This window comes from Eumetopias jubatus, unplaced genomic scaffold (assembly GCF_037043125.1).
Source record: "Eumetopias jubatus isolate StellerSeaLion01/CBP00866 unplaced genomic scaffold, mEumJub1_p1.0 scaffold_12, whole genome shotgun sequence".
Taxonomy (NCBI): Eukaryota; Metazoa; Chordata; class Mammalia; order Carnivora; family Otariidae; genus Eumetopias; species Eumetopias jubatus.
Window position 1 is genome coordinate 43,807,446 of NW_028274818.1, and position 21,550 is coordinate 43,828,995.

Here is a 21,550-nt window from a genome sequence, read left to right on the forward strand (position 1 = left end):
AAAAATATTGTCCTGGTTTTAAAGTAATTGGAAGAAGGTCTTAAAAGGCATCATCTTAAACTTTGTCAGTGTCCAGGAAACATCATTTCATTATAGAATTCTGACCTGCTGTGTGTAAAAGATGAGTCAATCTAGTAAACAAGTATTTATTGGGCACCTGGTTTGTGTCAAGGACAGTGCCTGAGGGATGGTGGGTTACAACTCCCTTATGTCATAAAATCAATTTAGTGAACTGTAACTAGCATTTTATAACAAATGGAGACTAGAATAGCATATCAAATTGCATCATAGATAGTATCAAATTTGAGTTTCAGTTCTGTGTGTATGTGTGTGTTCGGGATTGCAATATAAGGTGCTGTTTTTTTGTTGTTGTGCTGTTGTTTTTACTGTGTGTCATGGTCAGAAAAGCTTGAAAAATACTATAGTAGAGGATACCCTAAAAGTACAGATACATTCCTTAGCTTTTGAGTAAGTTACTGTCTTGTAGGGTAAAAGAAACTTACACAAAGGAGTGAATACTCAAGTACTGAATTCTGTGGTTTGGACAGTAGGTGCCATGGGTTCAGATAAGTAAGATGATAACACAAGTGTCAAATGTCATGGAGACCATAGTACCTGAACTCAACCTGGAAAGATAGTTAGGGTTTGGAAGGAGTAAAGGCTAGAGGGTGACTCTGAAGTGAGAAATGGTATATGGATAAAAACCAGGGCAAAGCTGGAGTAGAGGTGTTAGATTATGCTGGAGAGTTTTAGGATATGGTTTGAAGGCATAAAACGAAGCACAGTTGTTGAGATTTATGGATGCCTTGCAATAACATGCCTAAGGAATTTGCACTGCATCAAGTAACTTGCACAGATTGGTAAGCTGGGGAGTGATAGGATGTAGGATGGGTTTATACGGTATTTTCCCACTCCTTCCCAATTCCTCTTTGGTCCTGGAGCTCCTAAGGGAATTTCTTCCAGTTGGGTGTTAGATACCAAGTCTCTGGCATCAGATCAAAGAGAGCTAGAAAGGACTTTGGCCGTCCTCCAGAATGTAAATAGAAAGGTAGAACAAGTCCCATTGTGGTACGTGTGAAATACTCCCATGGATGAGAACTGTAGTACTGTCTGTTTGAAATATGGTGAAGGATGGATTTGAAGAACATTTCTTCTGATAGCACTGCTAAATGTTTGCTCTCAATGTAGAAGGGAAAGCAGATAAGAAAGGCTTATGTTTTTGAAGTACTAGGAATCTGACCGACCTACCTGAAGCATGCTATGTGAATAATTTGTCAGATGGTCTTCTCCTTGCCTTCGACATCCCCTCACTGAATGTGGTATATACATAATGTATAAAAACAGTTTGAGTAGTGATCATAAAAAGTTTCTTCTCGCTGGAAAGGGACGTTGAAAACTCTTGACTACTTTCTAATTGAAGAGAATTTAAAACAAGTTTCTGGAATTATAATGTACATTAAAGGGAAGGTGATTTAACTAGAAAAAAAAAGCATATTTGAACACAACTATTTAATCTGTAACACTAAATACGCCAGTAATTTAGATTGACTTCTGGATGGAAGTTTTGATTCTTGTTGTGGTAGATTATCAAATGTTCTAAACTGAGGCTATACTGGAGAATATTCAGTGCTTAATTCTTTAGAAAAAATAAGCAGATGCTTGCATCTGGGAGTGCAAGATTGTTTACAAATAGTCTAGGGAGATTGCATACATGTTAGATATTTGGTGGGGCTGTAATTTAATAAGGAACGCAATAGCAAGTTCAAGCACAGCCCATGAGAGATGAAGGGATGTGAAGGACACAAACTTTGGTTTCTAAAAGATAGTGTATAGGGCGTGTGTTTCCATTCCTCTGCAAAGAGGGTGGAGGAATGAAAAATGAAGAAGGTATTCGTTCATACTTATCCCACGAAGGCATCTGCTCACAGTCAGTCACCTGTGGAGAGAGTACCAGTTGGCAGAGTATTTTCACGATGTAAATATCCATCCGCTCAGAAGAGCCACAGCACAAGGTCCTGTGTCAAGGACCACATTCCTACCTGAGGACACTGGAGGGAGGTTCTCGCAGAGATCTCAAGGGGAACTACTCGCGTTTTCCACTTTTTTTTTTTTTTAAGATTTTTTCTTTATTTATTTGATAGAGAGAGACAGAGTCAGCGAGAGAGGGAACACAAGCGGGGGAAGTGGGAGAGGGAGAAGCAGGCTTCCTGCCAAGCAAGGAGCCCGATGCGGGACTCGACCCCAGGACCCTGGGATCACGACCTGAGCCAAAGGCAGATGCTTAACCGACCGAGCCACCCAGGCGTCCTTCCATCCTCTCATCTTTTAACTGCTGATCTTTTTGCCTGTTCATTTGCCAGGAAAGAAGAAGATGGCATTTTTTTCCCCTATGAAGTAATAAGTAATTCTTGTATCAGACATATTATATTAGAATTGTTATTAATCTCGTAAAATTTCTGAATAAGCTTTCTGCTTGTTTTTTTGTGGCAACAGATGAAAAATTTAGATGCTTGGACCAGGTTTTAAAACAGTATGCCCTGCAGACAAGAGGTAGAAGATGTTTTAGTAATCTTTGTTCTTACGGTCTTTGATTTCTTAGGTCAGTATTGGCAACTGTCTTCTTTGCAAGGCCACATAGTGAATATTATAGGCCTTGCATGCTCTCTCACAATTGCTCACCTCTGCCCTTATAACCACAAAGCAGCCAGAGACAGAGTGCAAATGAATGGGCGTGGCTTTGTTTCAGTAAAACTGTTTACAAAATAGCTAAATTCAGTCTGCAGGCTATAGTTTGTCAGCCTTAGATTCTAAACTACTAAATGTGTGTCCTAAGGCTTGAGTCTGGAAGGAGAGGGGATCAGTTACTTCAAAGTATTTCTGAAATGAAAGGAAAGCACTCCCTGCAGATGAGATGTGAATGCTCTGAGAGTATGGAAAATCCAGAATATCAAGTCTGAATTTTTAGACTGTTCTTAATGCTTCCTCAGTCAATCTCTATCTCCCCCTTTTCTCTCCCTCCCCTTTCTTCCTTCTGGCTCTCTGCTCCTCTCCCTCTCTCCAATATCAATATGAACTCCTGGTACTTTGCTCTTAAGCCTCCCTTCACATATATATATAATTACCACAATACAGTTACATATATATGAAATATATATTTTTTTAATACCTGAAATTTCTTCTCTGAAAAGTAAATATTTTCTACACTGGTCTTGAGCCAACAGAACATAACACCCTCCCTGAAAATGCCAGCATTACCGACACAGACTAGGATTAAACAAGTCTAGGCTTTTAGACAAAGAAGAAAAAGCGTTTTCTTATCTTTTTGAGTGTCCTGAAGCAGAAGTGAATTCTTTGCTTCCAGATTTGCTTCTTGCCATTGAGAATTGCTGTTGGTTTTGTTATCATTTTATTAAATATTAGTAATTGTCCAGAGAAGGAAGGAGGAAGTACAGGACCCAGAGGGGATGGGGAATTTGGTTTACAGGGAATCTTGACCAGTATCTACATGGAAAGAATAGCACTGTGAAACCCCCAGCAGCAGGAGATTTCTCAAAAATCAGTATATTTCTACTTGCCCGGGGAAATAGGGCCTCGAGGGTATAAATTGATTGACAGAGGAAACTGGCATGGAGAAAAATGTTGGCGAGTTTGGGTTCAGCTAGTCTAATCACCCGGCCTCCCGGAAGGGGAAGTGAGCAACCTCTGTGAGTGTAACATCTGAATGTGTCTTAAGAAGGACCGCAGTGATTCTGCTTCGCCGCTCCTGCCTGCACAGTTAACGCTTGCAATAAATTTCGCCTTGAAATCCTGACCTGTGAAAATCAGAGTCACCACTCATGGGTGCCTGAGTTCATTCTGCAGGGCAGCACGAAGCTCAGAACTCTTTTTCTGCCTAAGTCTTTGAAGGGGGAGAACCAAGATGAGGAAGAGTCGATAGTAGGGCCATATTCCTCCAGTGTAATTATACATAAAACTCAGCCAGGGTGCTTTTTAAAAATACAGATTTGGGGAACTCACCCAGAACCTATAAAAATGGAACTTCTGAGGATGAAACGCAACAATTTGCACTTTTTCAGAAGTTTTCTACTTCTACAGATTCTGACAGGCAGTCTGGTCCTTACCATGGGCCAGATGATGGGACTACTGCAGCAGGAAAGCTTACCCCTGGGCTGGCTCTACTGGGGAGTGGCCTTCCAGAGCTCCTGTGGTTTTGAACTGTTTGGATACCAGATAGCTCTTTAATCTAGATACTCACAGTGACCCCTGCTAATTCCATTATTTCTTCTTTCTTGAGAGAAATCTTTGAGAAGTCTCAAAGAACTTTACTGTGGACCAAAGTGGGTGTCTCTTTCATACTCTTCTCTATCTCCACCACCAGGGAAGAGGCTCACTGTTCAGTGTAAATTCATTTGCTGCCATGGATCCTTCCCATCCACCTAACACATGCTGTCTTCCTACCTTAAAAAGCAGTTTCTCCTGGAACCCCCTCTTCTCTCCTCCATCTACCACCTTATTTCTTGATAGCCAAATTACTTGGAAAATTGTCTTTATTCACTGTCTCTAATCCCTGTCAACACACACACACACACACACACTCACTCTCTCTCTCTCTCTCTCTCTCTCTCTCTCCCCCTCTCTAGCTTTCATCCCTTTCTTTCTACCACACCAGCTGTCGTCAAGGGCAGCAGTAACCTCCAGGTTGTCAAATCCAGTAACCGATGCTTGGTCTTCCATCTTTCTCAGCCTTTCAGGAGTATTTGGCTCTGTTGACCATTCTCTTCTTAAAACAGCTTTTAAAACTTGACCTCTGGAATTCTACTCTGTTAATTCTCTTCTGCTTCAGTGGCTGTTCCTCTTGGAGTCTCCTTTGCTGGGTCCTCCCTCTCTCCCCCCACCTCTAAAAGTTGGTGTGTCCCCAGACCCAGTTCTGTACCTCTCCTCTATCTGTATCTAGTCCCTAGGTGTGTTGATCTAATAACCCTATGGCTTTCAATACTGTCTGTATGGTGGTGACTTCCAGATTTCTCTCTACTGCTTGGAGCTCTTCCTGAAACCCAGACTTGTATATCTTAATTGTCAACTTGACACTTAACACTTAGAAGTTCTATAAGCATCTCAAACTTGAAATATCCGGAACTGAACTCCTCATTTTCTTGCTCTCCATCTCCACACCTGTTCCTGCTGTAATCTTTCTCAATAAATGGCAGCTTTATCTTTCTAGTTGCTTCAGCCACAGCCTACACTCCAGTCCATCAGAAAAACTGGTTTGCTTTACCTTCAAAATATGGCCAGAATCTGATCACTGCTCACTGCTCCCAGCCTGGACCAAGCTACCATTACCTTGTGCCTGGGTGATTGCAAAAAGCCCCTCATTAGCCTTGTTATCTATCTGTGGTCGCCTCTATAGTCTGTTGTCAATAAAGCAACCAGAATGATCCTTTTAAAATACCACTCGGGTCATGTTACTCCCTTGTACAAAATCCTCCAGTGGGTTTTCATCTCATTCAAAGTAGAAACCAAAGTCTTAACAATGGCCTACAAGGCCTACTTGATTGGCAGTCCCTCCCTCCCGTCGGTTTCTCTGACCTCGTCCCCTACACTTTCGTTCTTCACTCTTAGTTCTGCCACACTGGCCTCCTCACCATTCCCCAGAACTTGCCAGCATGCTCCTGCCTCAGGGTGTTTGCATTTGTCCTTCCTAGAATGCTCTTCCCTCCGTGCCGCTTTCACTTCTTCAAATGTCCCCTTATCCAGGTCTCTGATGACAGTGTATTTATAAATGGCCCTTCTTTGTGCTTTACATCTCCACCTTATTCTTCACTGTGTTATTTAGCACATAATGCATAACATTTTTGTTTTGGTTTGTGATTGTCATTTATCCCATACTTACCCCACTCCCTACTGTGCTGTCAGCCCCACAATTTTGGGACCTTGTCTGTCTTATTCTCTGCCCTAGCCCCAGTGCCATAACGGGCTCGGTAAATATTTGTTGAATGAATGGAAGAATTTGGACTTGGAGTTGTCAAGACCATTTGGGCTATTATCCTTGACCTAATGAGTGCCTGTGGTAGGAAATTAAGCAATTGTGAAAACTGAGAAAGATATTTTGGTATTTAACATATTTTATGGTATCTGTAGTTTTTTCTTCTTTTGAGGGGCAGATACAAATAGTATATGATCTAGGGGAATAAGGGGCAAGTTTATGAGGAATTAAAGTAGACAGTAAAAGGCATTCTAGCAAAATGAAGAACTGAGTATTACAAATAGCTCAGTAGACTTTCACTTAAATTCACCTAACAGATAGTTGTTGAATAAATAAAAGTACACTGTTGGTCAACTTTCTGTGACTTTCGGGGGGAGGGGTTTACCAGAGTCAATCTTAGTCTATCATTGCACCATTGTAACTGTATATTAGGATCTTTTCTCTCCCAGATTTTCTCACTATTCTTCTACCATTCTTTACTCTTCTGTTGATGAAAGCCAAAAATTAGTCAATTTTCAATAGTGTATGGATGTCACAGAACAAGAAATAGCTTCCCATAAAATTATGGTGTCTTTTTTCTTTTTCATCTCTTAACAATTAGGCATTTTTTAAGTATGGGTTCCTTGCAGCTTGTATTTTCGTTGCTTCTTTATTTCTTTATTTTGTTTCCTTAGTATTATAATTAACTACTTTCTCTATGGGATTCCATTAAATTCCACATGTCAGTCAGTTCCTTGTAGTTAGAATTCTGTTGTTCAGCAGAGTGGATTTTTTTCCTCTGCTTGGATGAGTGGGAGTAAATGCTGGCTTCATTCCTTTAACTTGGCTCAAGGATTTCAGGCATGCCTGTGACCCACTAGCCTGAATTAGGGCTGGTATTGAGTCTTATAAACATGAGGTTTGGGTTAATAAAGCATAGGCCCAGTTGTTGGCTTGGAATCTTATTGGGAATCTTATTTCTTCTGGTGAAAGTTTCAAATAAAATTATAAAATATACAATTTAGGATAAGTTTATTTTGTGTCTAAATAATGGAAAATATCTATCTTCCACAGTAATTTGCACCTATTTGAAATTACCCTCCAAGACCGTTTGCTATTCTGGTCTTCAGTTAAGAATTCTGTTCATATAGTGGCTGTCTGATGATCTCGTATTTAATTAGTGTGTTAAGCCAAATCACTTTTGATCCTTCTGTTTGCTGAAGAGTATATGGCATTTCTGGGGTATTGCAGTTGGGTAATCCAAGCAGGGAGGTTTTATTTTTTGTGGATTGCTATACTAGGTTGGTGCCATGGTCTTATTTAGCAATAGCACCAGGGGTAGTTTGTGGGGGGAGTGGTAGGAAGAGAGCACTGTCTTCTTTGGCTTAAATTGGTACTTTATGGAAACATCTAGTTTTCCTAAGATTATGGGTTTATCTTCCCCAAAATCATGCCAGTCAACCTCAAAGCTTTTTTCCCCCCGTAGCTCCATTGTTATAGCCATAGCACTGTTTTTATGAACAGCTTTGGTATAGACTTTTAGCCTTTTTTTTTTGAAGATTTTATTTATTTATCTGTTGTTTGTTTGTTTGTTTAGAGTGCAGGGGGTGGGGCAGAGGGAGAGGAAAGGGAGAGAGGACTTCAAGCAGACTCCACGATGAGCACCGAGCCTGATGCAGGGCTCGATCTCACAACCCTGAGATCATGACCTGAGCCGAAATCGAGAGTTGAATGCTTAACTGTCTGAGCCACCCAGGTGCCCCTAGAATTTTAGCTTTTTTTCTTTTTTTTAAGATTTATTTATTTGTCAGAGAGCACAAGCAGGGGGAACAGCAGGCAGAGGGAGAAGCAGGCTCCTGCTGAGCAAGGAGCCCGATGCGGGGCTCCATCCCAGGACCCTGGGATCATGACCTGAGCCAAAGGCAGATGCTTAACAACTGAGCCACCCATGCGCCCCTAGAATTTTAGCTTTTAAAGGAACTCTAACAGGGAGTCTGCTACCCCCTCTCACTCTCCCTCTGTGCGATCTGTCTCTCTCCCTCTCTCTCAAATGAATGGGTAAGATCTTAAAAAAAAAAAAATAGAGTGTCTGGATGGCTCAGTTGGTTAAGTTCTGCCTTTGGCTCAGGTCATGATCTTGGGGTCTTGGGATCGAGTCCCACAGCAGGGTCTCCACTCAGCAGAGAGTCTGCTTCTCCCTCTCCCTCTATGTTCTCTCTCTCTCATGGGTAAAATCTTTTTAAAAAAATTAACTCTTAAAGTGATTATCTTCACTGCTTCTTTATCCACCTGCTTTGTATATTTCGTCATGGCAGTTTGTGATGGAGACTCTCCATAGTCCCAGCGCCCCTCATCTCATCATGTCTTTCTGTCAGGACAGTGGGTCGTGTGTGATAGGAGGTGCTTATTGCATGTATTTAGGAAATTTGGACTATCGAAGCATTTTGTTTAGTCATTTGAATTTCAGTTACATTTCTCAAATTGTAAATTCCGTCACATTTGCTTTAATAAATTCAATTTAAAATGACTATTTTATACAAAGCTAATACGGGTTGCTTGTCCTCATTCGTAAGTTGCGCTGATTGAGATGTGCTTCGTATGGAATTGTCCCCTTGCACTGCTGGCCTTTAGCTGATTGACAGAGAGAGGGTATGAAAAAAGGAGCATTGACATTTAAGGGAAAGCAATGGGAGAATACGTTTTTTAAAACCATCTATTTTTTTAAAGATTTTTATTTGAGAGAGAGGGAGAATGAGAGAGAGAGAGCATGAAAGCAAGGGAGGGTCAGAGGGAGAACCAGACTCCCCCTTGAGCAGGGAGCCTGATGGGGGGCTCCATCCCGGGACTCCAGGATCATGACCTGAGCCGAAGGCAGTTGCTTGACCAACTGAGCCACCCAGGCGACCCAAAAACAATCTATTTTGAGGATGAGTTTTGGACAGTAGAAAGTAGCTTTTCAGCAGGCAGTCAGGACTGGGTTTTCAAGCAGTGGGCATGAACTCCACGTACCCACATCACGTCAACACATTCTGTGTGTGACTGTTCCTCTTTATGCTTTCTGGTTACCCATCTGCGTCTACTTGAGGATCCCACATTCAGCATTAAGTTGGCCCTGGGTCATCTTGATTGGCCAGGTGGTGTTTGTACCATCTGTCTGCCGGGATGGAATGATAACAGCTGGTGCGCAGCTGTACATGTTGTCCTGGGAACTCTTATTTCAACCAGCGGTTATACTAACAAAAATGAAAACGTCTTCAGATCGCTGCTTTCTGCGACTACTGTTTGTGTTAACTGTTTGGAGAACCCCATTGCGTAGCCTAAACGTCTACCATCTCTAATTGACTTTATGTACTACAACCTTATTACAAGTTTTATATTCCTCAGATCAAGTTTGACTTCAAGGAGAGCGGTCCTTTTCTGACTCTCAGGAGTTAGCGCATGAGAACAATAGTGAATCAGTGAATTCCCAATTTGATACTTTAGAATGAACTAGTTTTCTTCATTGAATTCAGGCCATGGAAGGGCATTTTGAAGTTTTGTGAAATTCTGTATAGCCATTGTCATTCATTACTTCACTGTAAAGGGGGCTGTTTCACAAGATCCTCATGGAATTTTTCTGAGCTGCACATAACAGAGAGGCATTTATGTTCCCCAGTAGTCAGTTCTTGAATCCAATTCCAAGGCAGGAAGGGTTTCTCCCCTACTCAGATTAGAAATACTTCACCACGTAGGAGGCTTAAGCAGAATTCCTTGGTTTGGCCCTGAATGAACAAAGGCTAGATTCTCATTGTTCAGATGGCTCCCTCCCCTTCCCTTATTCCCTCCGCCAGCCTGAACTGAAGGATTCAGAGCAGGAAGTATTAGTTAATTTCGTGTGCTTCATTCTAAACATCTGTACTTGAGTCTTTTTGTTTATGGAAGGAATGTGGCAGGGGGAGGGGGGAAAGCAGTAGAATATTCAGAAGCTAAATATTTTCCTGAGGGTGTGTATATCCATGGTTAGTCTTCATACTCATGAATGCGAGGCGGGGGGCGGGGGGGGAGATGTTCTATTTGTATAGTTGCTGAATACTTTCTAGACTTCTACTTGCTGATTTTGTTCATTGTTTAGCTTGGCCTCTTTACCTTTAAGTCATACTGTCTACGTTCGCATGCTCCCACAGTGTAAAAACAGTAGAGTGGCTCTCATTGGACTGGAAATCAGAAGACCTGGTCTTGTCTTCTATTTATCTACCATTTAGATCTTTTTACTTTGTCCACTGTGAAACTAGTAGGATGGATAGATAAAGAGTAGGGAGGTATGGAGCGGGAGAGAGAGATTGAGAGTGAGCACACCTGACGGGTCTCAACTGGTAGCTGTTTAATGGAATAAAACCCAGCTCCTTAGTTTCCCAGTTCTTGATTATCCATGACTACATACAGGTGATGGTGGATAGATCACTCAAGACTTGACCCTTCTCCATTTTCTGTATCGGCTTCCCGATTTATTCAGATTACATTCTAAGTTCCTTGAAGTAATTTCAGTCCCCTTGTCTCTTAATTTTAAAGGGGGTGCAAAGTGGGCTATAGAAAACTACACCCGCACAAAGTCATGACCTCCTACTTTCATCTCGGCTGCCCTGTCTCTTCCCAGCAAGCCCCCTTTTCCTCTGGTCTGCTTCCTCTGCTGGCCTCTGCAGGGGCTCTTCTGACGTCTCTCCCCTTTCTGCAGATATTCCCCACTGGCTTTGCTCTCACCCCCTCCCCCTTAGCAGGTACCTTTGATTTTCACTGCACAAAAAAGATGAAGTCATCAGAACTCTTCCAGCTCCCGTCCCTCAAAATCTACTCAGTCACTTGCATTTGGCCCGGCTGGAAAGCAAGGGTGCGGGGTTTCTCCTGTATGGAGCCAGTCCTTTCACCAGTATAGGATCCCGTTCTTACTGCCCACCCTTGTTTCCACGTCCAGCCTTCCCCCTTCCGGCTGACTCGAGCACGACAGCATGTAGTACAACCTCCTCTCTCCTCTCTCAAAGAACAAAAAAGAAAAGTATTCCTGGACCCGGTGTCCCATCCCACTGTTGTCTTCCCTGTCCCCTTCAGTCCAGTGTCGTTGGCTACACTCGCTGTGTCTGCTTCCCTGCCTCATATCTGCCGTTCATCTTCCATCACCAACCCTGCCCACGGGGCCACTCTCCCTGAGTATAGCAGCGACCTGTTTGTGGCTTGAAGCCAGTGGACATGGCAGTCATTGCCTTGCATGACTCTCAGCGTATTTTAACGCCGTTGATGACTTCCTTCTCAAACTCTCTTGCTTTCTGTGATGCTGATCTTTTCCTTGCCGTCCCCTCTCTGGCCTCATAGCGTCTCCTGCTGTCCCACCACCTACTGTCTGTGCTTTAAATGCTGACACCCCTCAGAGTGATCTCAAAAGTCCGCCTTCTCCTCACTCAGCACCCATGCCTCGTTAGTCTCAACCATACCCAACCTTCATTATCCATCTACCGGCCAATCTGTATATCTAACTCAGACATCGCCCTTGGGCTCTCAGATCACTCACCTCCAACTCCCTACCAGACGTTTCCTCTTGTTTCGATGATCCACAGATACCTCAAAACTAGGATATCCAAAATTGAACTCCTCTCCCCATCCTGCCCTCCACCCCAGCCTCCAATCCTGCTTAACCTCCTCTGTCCTCTATTTTAGTGGACGGTCCTACTCTCCATGTACTTTTTTTTTAAGTTAGGAAACTGAAAGTTATTTTTAATCCTTCCATCTTACTTCCAGACAAGAAGCTTTGACGGTGAAACAACATGTCCATAGACTAAAAGTAGAGGAGGCTTCAGAAGTGGCCCCTCTCCCCCTTACTGTCCATCGGTTACCAAGTTACTACTGAGGCCGACTTCCTACACCTCACCCAAATCCACTCATTTCTCTCCATTCCAGCTGTCAGCCACTGTCATCTCCAGGACTCCTGCCGCATCTTCTTAACTATTCTCTCCACTTTTAGTCCCGTCCCTTCCAACCTCATCTCTACCCAGTGGCAGTGGCCAGAGCGATCTTTTTAAAAGTCAGATCTGGGGGCCCCTGGGTGCCTTAGTTGGTTAAGTGTCCAACTCTTGATTTTGGCCTAGGTCATGATCTCAGGGTCATCAGGCTTTGCACTCAGTGCGGAGTCCACTTGGGGTTCTCTCTCTTTCCCTCTCTCCTCCTCCTCCTCTGCCCCTCCCTTGGCTCACACTCTCTGTCTCTGCCTGTCTCTTTCTCTCTCTCTCTCTCTCTCAAATAAATAAAATCTTAATAGCAATAAAAGTCAAATCTGCTCATGTATTTCCTATATAAATGCTTCAGTGGCTCACCATTGCCCGTAGGCTGAAGTTGCTCTTGAACGTGGCCTCAGGCCTGGTCTGTTCTCCTTCCCGGTGAGCCCATCTCCAGCCACACTCCAGTTCTTGCTATACTACGTGACTCTAACTCCTCAATGATCACTCCTCTGTGTTCTCTGGGCTTTTCATACATGCTGTTTCATTTGCCTAGACAACTGATCCCTGTTTGCTGAGGTCATTCCTCTGCATTCCTCGGGTCCTGGACGTAGATGTCTCTTCTAGAAAATGTTTTTTGACCCCGCAAATCCAGCTTCGGTGACTTTCCTCCATGCCTCCCCAAACTTTGTGCATTTCCCCTGTCAAAGCACTCATCACATGCAATTGCAGTCGTCTGTATCCACTACTGGATTGACTTGATCTCTGAAGGCAGTGCCTGTGGCCGTCTTATTATGTGGAATGTGTGAGCCTCCTTTGCAGATGGCCACAGAGCCCTTTTTCTCTTCCAGCTGTGACTGTGGGTTGAAATGAAAAAGGCAGCTCTGAAAACAAGGCTTAGTGAGGTAGGACCAGCACCAGCAAACTAATTTGCTTCAAAGTTTAATGCTAGCCAAGTTCCTTACTCATGTTCTGCCGCCCATTGCTCTGGGTCTGTGGCAGCAGTGAGAGTGGCTACCTGAGCTGGTTTCTTTCAGAATGTGGCTCTGTGGTGCAGATTTTAGTCTGGAACACAACACACCCTGCTTCATTTTATCTTCTCTCCTTTGACCCAGTCTCCTGCAGGTTGAGTTGTTAAAGAACAATGAGATGTCAGAAATGGAGACAGACTAGGAAAGCAGGGGTAATCTGTAATCCACAGATTAGTGAATAAGCCTTTGAACATCCCAAACCACCTGTTGCTGAATGCAACCCAATTGTTTTACCATTCCAGAATGTCTTAGATAGTCTCTGGAATGCCACAGATACTATAAGTCCATACCCTCATTCAAGGGTAACATTTTAACATTTTTGATACAGTAAAGAGATAGAGGTTACATTTTCATTCTTTTAACAGGTGGGGTGTAAACTGGCAAAACCTATGTCTAGGGAAAATGTTTTACTGCATCTTAGGTAGAAGATCCAGATTTGTATAATATTCTTTGGCAACTGTACATAGTCCCTGGTACAATCAGACCCTTGTATGTGGACATATCCAGGATCCTAATTCAGGAATAATCTTCTAAACTCTATTATAATAATGCCTTATATTTGTATAGAGTTTTACAATTAACTAAGTACATGCAAGATCTTAGTTTGACCTTCCAGCAACTCTTTGAGGTAGGTGGCTCAGGGGTCATCACCCTCGTTTTTGCAGAGGAGAAAATGGCAGAGTGGAAATCACACAGCTAGTAACTGAAGGAGCCAGGACCTGCGCTCAGGTCTCACAGTGCCCAGTCCTGTGCTCTTTCCATCATGCGACACACCTTTGTATTCAAAATTGTATATGTGTGAGTGTGTTTCATGTATATGGGGGACAGTTAATCAGACTTCTCTTTTTTAAGATCTGGACCACCGAAGAAATAGGTATGGCTCATCATATTAGTTTTATTGTGGATAATATTGGATTAAAAATAGAGCCTGGACACATGACTTCCGTGGGCTTTCTGCTCTTCCCCCTGCCCCACCTCGCCAGCTCAGCTGGACTCATCCACGTGGCCCCACATCTATTGGCAGGACAGCCACAGGCCTCCCTGGTACAGGGGCCGATGCGCGGTCTTGCATTGAGGAGAGGGGCCCTCAGGCGGCTGGAGAGTGAGCTGAGGAGATTCCAGGCCACACGTGACCACCCCTCCTTCTCCCCTAGGGATGGGTGTGCCCGAGGAAGGAAGAGGATGGCGGAGGTCTATCCGCAACCCTTCTGACAGGGTGTGGGAGTTCCTCTTCTGGGCACTTTGTGGGACAGGACGAGTATGGGGCTTCCTGCGGAATCAATTCGCCTGGGGAGGAAAGACTGGAAGCTCCTTGAGGGCAAGGACCTTTTATGTCCAGCACATGCTGTCCCCCCACGTATATAGCGTAGGACTGAACATGTGGTTGTGCCCAACAAATACTTGTTGACCAGTCTGTGATCTTCACTATAGCATAGAAGTTGCAGAGAATAAATATTGTCAGAGACGGAAAGACCCAATTGGTGAATGAAAGGTGATTTAAAAACAGTTGCACTTTGTCTTTTTGACCCACCTGAAGGCATGCTGGCTGGCAGCCACACTGTCCCAGCCATCAGACCGTGCCCGGGCTGCCCCAGCAAGCTGTCTGACTAGGGGCTCTTCCTCCAGAGCCGGCACCCGAGTGGCTCCTCCCTTTTGCTGCCCTTCCCTGCTCAGTGCTCGGATCTTGCATATTCTTCTTTCAACATATGCAAAGAACTTTAAACCCCCCCCCCTCCTTTTCTCTCTCTCTCTCTCTCTTTTTTTCTTTGTTCAGCTGCTGGAGGAAATTTTTCTTCATTCCTGCTCTACTCCCTGCCTCTTAATCACTGTCCTTTTCTTTCTCTCCTTCTCAAATTCCTCTCTTCACTTGGTAGATAAGTAGAATAGTGCTCATCGAGGGAGATCAGAGGGGGAGACGAACCATGAGAGACTGTGGACTCTGAGAAACAAACTGAGGGTTCTGGAGGGGAGGGGCGTGGGGGGATGGGTTAGCCTGGTGATGGGTATTAAAGAGGGCACGTTCTGCGTGGAGCACTGGGTGTTATGCACAAACAATGAATCATGGAACACTACATCCAAAACTAATGATGGAATGTATGGTGATTAGCATAACATAATAAAATAAAATAAAAAGAATAGTGCTCATGATAGTCTTTCTGCATCAAGAAGTAACATTAAGAGAGTGAGTTTTTCAGTACCTTGAAAGTTTCCAGAATACCCACCTAGAAAGCCAGCAAATATTTTCTTTTCTGTTTTTTAATTAAATTACTTTTGCTGAAGCACCAGCACTAAGAATAAATGCACCTTTTTATGCAATTTTCGTTTAATAGTGTGAGTACAGTGCTACCATTTTCCATGGCAAATGGGATTTCAACAATGCATACCTTAAACAAGCTTTTATGAGCCAAGTTAGAACCCAGCTATAACCTGTCATTTCTGTGGGAAAACGCACACTATTTCCAGGTTTAGAATCGCCTGTTGGACACAGCCAGTGTGTTGTGGGTTCTGGAACCATCTTCGTCTACGGTGTATCCTTCCTTTGTCAAGTTCCAAAGCAACCTGGGAATAGAGGAAATTTCTTTGCTTCATACGTATGACTTACGAACTTCATGTTTGTCCCACAGGAAAAGCTTTTGACATCACATACGTGCGCCTCAAGTTCCATACCAGCCGCCCAGAGAGCTTCGCCATTTACAAGCGTACACGGGAAGATGGGCCCTGGGTTCCTTACCAGTACTACAGTGGCTCATGCGAGAATACCTACTCGAAGGCAAACCGTGGCTTCATCAGGACAGGAGGGGACGAGCAGCAGGCCTTGTGCACGGATGAATTCAGTGACATTTCCCCTCTCACCGGGGGCAACGTGGCCTTCTCAACTCTAGAAGGAAGGCCCAGTGCCTACAACTTTGACAACAGCCCTGTGCTGCAGGTAATGCATCCAGAAGCTGGCTTTGTAGTCCTTTAGTTCCCCCACATGCATACAGGAGGCAGGAAGATTGTTGGATGGGGGCCTGTGGTCCCACTTCAGAGGTAAGGGTATGGCTAGGAGATTCCAGGTGGATTTTATTCTGCTCGCCTGTATATTCTCAGTATGTGAAGGAAAGTAGCTTTGTTCCTGCCACCCAGGTGGTGGTCTTGTGTTCTCATGTACCTGTCAATGTATTCTGGGATATAAATTTTAGAAATTTTTTAAAAAACTGAACAGTTTTAACTTGTGTCTTTACTTGCAATGGAAACGTTTTGCTTCTGACCTTTCGAGGAGAGTATTTGAATCTACCCATTCTTTTCTTTTTCTTTTTTTTTTTTTTAAGATTTTATTTGAGAGAGGGGCGCCTGGGTGGCTCAGATGGTTAGCGTCTGCCTTCGGCTCAGGTCATGATCCCAGGGTCCTGGGATCAAGTCCCGCATCGGGCTCCCTGCTCAGTGGGGAGCCTGCTTCTCTCTCTCTCTCTCTCTCTCTCTGTCTCTCATGAATAAATAAATAAAATCTTTAAAAAAAAAAGATTTTATTTGAGAGAGAGGGAGAGCGCATGTGTGCACATGGCATGCGTGCATGAGCGGGGGGTGGGGAGGGGTAGGGGGAGAGGGAGGAGCAGACTCCCTGCCGAGCAGGGAGCTCGATGTGGAGCTCGATCCCAGGACCCTGAGATCATGACCTGAGCCAAAGGCAGTCACTTAACTGACTGAGCCACCCAGGCACCCCATGAATCTATCCATTATTTCCACAACCTTCTTTATCTCTTCCTTCATTTGACCAAAGGAAAAGTGTTTTTTAGTATTCAAGAAGGGGACCAATTGAAGCAAGATATTTAGGAATGCCATCTTCCTTCATTATTGTGCAAGGACATGTGGACTGGGTTTGTCTGGCACTATTGTCACTCATAAAACCTTCTCATCACCTGACAGTACTGGTATTTGTGACAGGATATAAGTGTAGGTACCCGTGGTACAGTGCTTGAGCATCACGACAGAAACCTTTCCCCATTTAAGCATAGAAAGAGTTAAAGTTTTCTTTTTTCTCATAAATTCTATGTAATATTCTTCATACACCATAATTTGGAATCTTTCTGTAACACAGAATTGGACATGCTTCTGTCTTTTGGCTGAAGTTGACATCTAAGTGGGGGCAGCCTGCCTGTATGAACTCACTGAGACAGGAAAGACTGGATGTGGGTTTGCAAACTCTGTGTATGTTTTATGAAATGCTGTTGTCATTTCTAAGTAGGGAGAAATAGGGAGTCCCTTTATTCTGGGCTTTATGCTTTTTTTTAAGATTTATTTATTTATTAGAGGGAGAGAGAGCGTGCATGAGCAGTGGGGGAGAGGGAGAAGCAGACTCCCTGCTCAGTGGGGAGCCCGATGTGGGGCTCGATCCCAAGACCCTGAGATCACGACCTGAGCCGAAGGCAGACGCTTAACCAACTGAGCCACCCAGGCGCCCCTTTATGCTTTTGTGGCTTCCAGTCTTTCTCTTGAAGTTTATTATATTGAAGGACTCTTTCTGATTTGGCCGTATGGTTTTGGATGGTGGCAAAAGATGAGACTATGTTTCTCTGTGGGTCTAGTTCTTCCCTTCTAATGTATTTCTGGAGTTTGCTGGGAGATTGTGAATCTTGATCTTGCTAAACTCTGAGGTTCTGGTGAGCAATGAGTATGTTTGCAAAGGCCTTTCAGTAAAGTGTTTCTTGCAATGGTAATAAGATGTGTTCAGAATAATGAGTAGAAAGAATAACTGATTTTGATAGATGAAAAAACAGAAGACGGAATGTATAGGGGAGATGTGATCTACAATTTTTTAAAGTTGATCAACTAGCAGACATTTGCTAGCTTAGTTTCTTCCTATACCAGTGATTGTATTTGACGATCCTGCTGAGGCAGTGGTACGGGCAGCAGGAAAAAGCAGTGACCTGTGTGACTGTGTTGTTCTGGCACCTCTGCCAACTGGATGCCCCATCAACCTGTCTTGAAGCAGTTCCCCCAGCTGTAGGAATTCTGATATCTGCTACTGTTTCCCCCCCCGCCCCCTCAAGTAAACTCTACACCCGACGTGGGGCTCGAACTCATGACCCTGAGATCAGGAGTCACATGCTCTATCAGCTGAGCCAGCCAGGCGCCCCTGATGTTTGCTACTCCTTATTCCACAGGAACTCATGAGACTAAATGTGGTAGAAATGGTATGGGCATCTGTAATAGATCTGGTCAGTTGCTGTCGTTATGCAAAGACATTAATTATGTGTCTCTGGATGTAAGAGTTCTGGTTTTCATACGCAGTTGCCAAGGAGGGTTAGCTGATCAGACTTCAGCTGATTTCACAATGATAACTGATTTGGCAGCTTAGCTGATATGACCGTCTCTCCTCAGTGCCTCCTGTGCCTCTCTCCAGAAGCTGTGATCTCCCAGATGGGAGAGGAGACCCTTCCTGGTTTCACTGTTTATGAATATTACTAAGCATGTGCTGATTTACAATAATAATAATCAGCATTTATTATAGCACTTATATAATGTGCCATAATGTGCCAAGCAGTGTTCTGAGCCCCTTAGATAGATTAGCTGTATTTACTATGGATGTATATACACACTCTCTATACTGTTTACTCATTTAACCCTCACAGTAACTCTACAGGTGGATCCTTCTGTTAAGCCCATTTTACAACTGGGGCATCGACATCATTTCTCAGAAGAGATCCAATAACTTGCCCCAGATCACCAGTTTTAAGCGCCCAGAACTGGGATTCAAAACCTAGAAAGTCTGGCTCCAGAGCCTGTTCTTTTTAAGATGCCTGTTGTGGGAAAAAAATGACTTGGACTCAGCCCTTGAGAAGCTTTTATTCAAGGAGAGCTGTGATAAAGATGAAGCTTGAAGGAGATATAATAAGCATTAAACACAGAGATATGTTGAGCTATTTACATTACAGACGACTCAAAGATTCCTCGCATTGTGGCCATGAGTGGGAGCTGTTACTGGAGTTCCAAGTTTGGATGCAGTGGAATCATCATCTCTTCTCCTTTCTAATTATACTTGGAGGCTTCACGGGGATTAGCTTTTATGAGCCCTCTAGGTTGCTCTCTGTGCCAGGTGTTTGGCATGGTTCAGGCTGTGCTGCTTAATCAGGGGCGTGCCTCCCTGTCTCACAGGGAGCCTTCTGAAAACACAGACGCCTGCAGACACTTGCCTGGTGCGTCTCCATGGGTGATGCTGACAGGCAGTCCCAGGAGGGGACTTTACATGGTATCTCTGGGTGGTCATGGGTCATATGCCACTCCAAAACTTAGTGATTTGAAATGACCACGATTTATTATTTCTCATGATTCTGTGTTGGTTTGGGCTCACTCACTGGCAGGTCGGCTGGGAGCTGGGTTTCTCTCCCTCTGTGGTCTTACAGCTTCAAGGAGGCTAGACTAGGCTTCCTGGAGTGAAGGCAGAAGTATTCCAAGAGGGTAAGCCGGGGCACAAGTGCTTATCAGACTTCTGCCTGTGTCACATTCGCTCATGTCCCCTGGGCCAAAAGCAAATCACATGCCCCAGCCCAGAATCAGGGTGTGGACACTGGTAGACATGATTCATTGGAATCATTATTCTAACAGTCCACCACAGATGTAAACATCTGACTAAAATTAGCTCAGTGAAAGGGCATTTATTATAAGGGGTTAGATCTCATAAAACCTAGGGGGAAAACGTTAACTTTCATTCTTGTCCTCTGTCATTATGGTACACCTACCAATTTGATCAGTTGTGGTTTCTTCAGATTTCTTCATTTGCTCAGCAGATGTTACTTGAGCACCTACTGTAGGCTAAGCACCAGGGAAATTGCAATCAACAAATAAGTCCTGCCCTCGTGGGGCTTACAGTCTTGGTGGTGGCGGTGGTGGCAGGCTGGGGGTGGGGTTGTGGTGGTGGAAACAGACAATATAAATAAAATAGGCAAGTGAAATAGGATGTTGGGGTGGGCAGCAGTTCTAGGTTGGGTGGCCAGGAAAGGCCTCCCAGAGAAGTGAAATTATGGGAAAGGTCAAGACAAAAACTGCATCTGATTGGTTCTGGCCCGTGTCATGATTTATTACTTTGTACTTGGATGCCTCTCCCAGATCTGTCCGTAGCAGATCGGGGATGGAGGGAGAGATAGATGGTACAAAACGGCCAGGCGGAGGCGATGACCGGCATATCTCATGCCACCATGGTGCTCCATGAGCTCTGCGCTGGTTTCTTGGACTGGATTTGGGGTGCGCATACAGGCTGGAGAGAAGGGACATAAGTATTGAGTACCTCCCGAATGCAAAGCATTTAAAAGTGCATTCATGTAAGCCTCTCAACAACCTGGTGAAGAAACGAGTAGTATTCCTGCTTTTTGGGACTCTGAGTAGTGACACAACAACTTAGATCAAAGAAGGGAGAGTCAAATATTAGGAACTTAAGGGAGTCATTGGGCGTTATAACAGATTTAATGCTAGAAGAGGACATAAGTCACATGATATATTAACTATTTGAAAAATTTGGAAAATTTTGTCACATTTCTGTCTCTCATTTTCAGCCCCTTTACCTATTTCTGTTTTTTTCTTTTCTTTTCTTTTTTTTCCTCCTGACAGGAATGGGTAACTGCCACTGACATCAGAGTAACTCTCAATCGCCTGAACACTTTTGGAGATGAAGTGTTTAATGACCCCAAGGTTCTCAAGTCCTATTATTATGCAATCTCTGATTTTGCTGTGGGTGGTAGGTAAGTAGACTGTTAAATAACTTTGAAAGTGACTGGAGCTATGGTTTAGAAGTGAGTGTAGCAACTTGCTTACAACCACATTAACAATGTTGTTAGACCTTCTCATTATCCTGGAAACAAAGTAATTAGGTTTTCTAAAACCTTGTCAGATCAGCACAGTTGGTGAATTCGTACTGAGCACCTCAGTGCAAAGGTCTGCTACAGGCCCTCTGAAGCCACCAAGGAAGCATGAGACATTCACCTGCTGAGAAGGACTTGACCTTCTAGCATCCTACAGATGAATGGGGCAGGCGATATATGAACACGTGAAAAATTAAAACACATGTTTTAGATAAAAAGAGGCCATATATCAGAGAATGAGACAGAACTGTCAAGCTAGAGAAGCAGATGGAAACTAAGCGGGGCCTTGAAGCCTGGATAAGGAAGGAGGATGTGTGAGTGGGGTGCAGGATAGGCATGTCTTGAGCAGAAGTGTAGGGTTGGGAGATTATAGACCTGCTCGGCTTAAGGAACATCTCCTCTGTGAATTTGTGGAGTTGACAGAGTGAAAGCTGACAGAGACTGTAATCAGTGAGAAACCATGTACTTTTTGAAGTAGGCCGATGATATCTAAACAGTGGTTAGGAAGATTAATTGCAGACAAGGTGAAAGTAGAGTACGATCGAGAGAATTTATATTCTTGTTATGATGCTGTGATCTGCGTGTTAGGTGACAAATACCTGACATTAGGGTGGTGACAAAAGAATGGAAAGAAAGGAACATTTTAGATGGATTTTATTGTGAAGCAAGAATTATCAGGACTTTAGTCAATGATTTTAAAGTTTAATCTGGAGAATGGTGGTAGTATTAATGAAGTAAATGAAGAAGATGAGCTAATTTAGG

At 43.7% G+C, this 21,550-nt stretch overlaps 1 protein-coding gene across 1 annotated transcript in view; it reads left to right on the plus strand.

The window, feature by feature from the left end:
* The window catches only part of LAMC1 (laminin subunit gamma 1), a 123,461-nt gene that overhangs the window by 64,380 nt on the left and 37,531 nt on the right, over positions 1-21,550 (plus strand). Inside the window, exons 2-3 of the mRNA XM_028121466.2 lie at positions 15,578-15,882; positions 20,538-20,668. Coding sequence (XP_027977267.1) covers positions 15,578-15,882; positions 20,538-20,668 — 436 coding nt within the window. The remainder of the gene's footprint in view (positions 1-15,577; positions 15,883-20,537; positions 20,669-21,550) is intronic.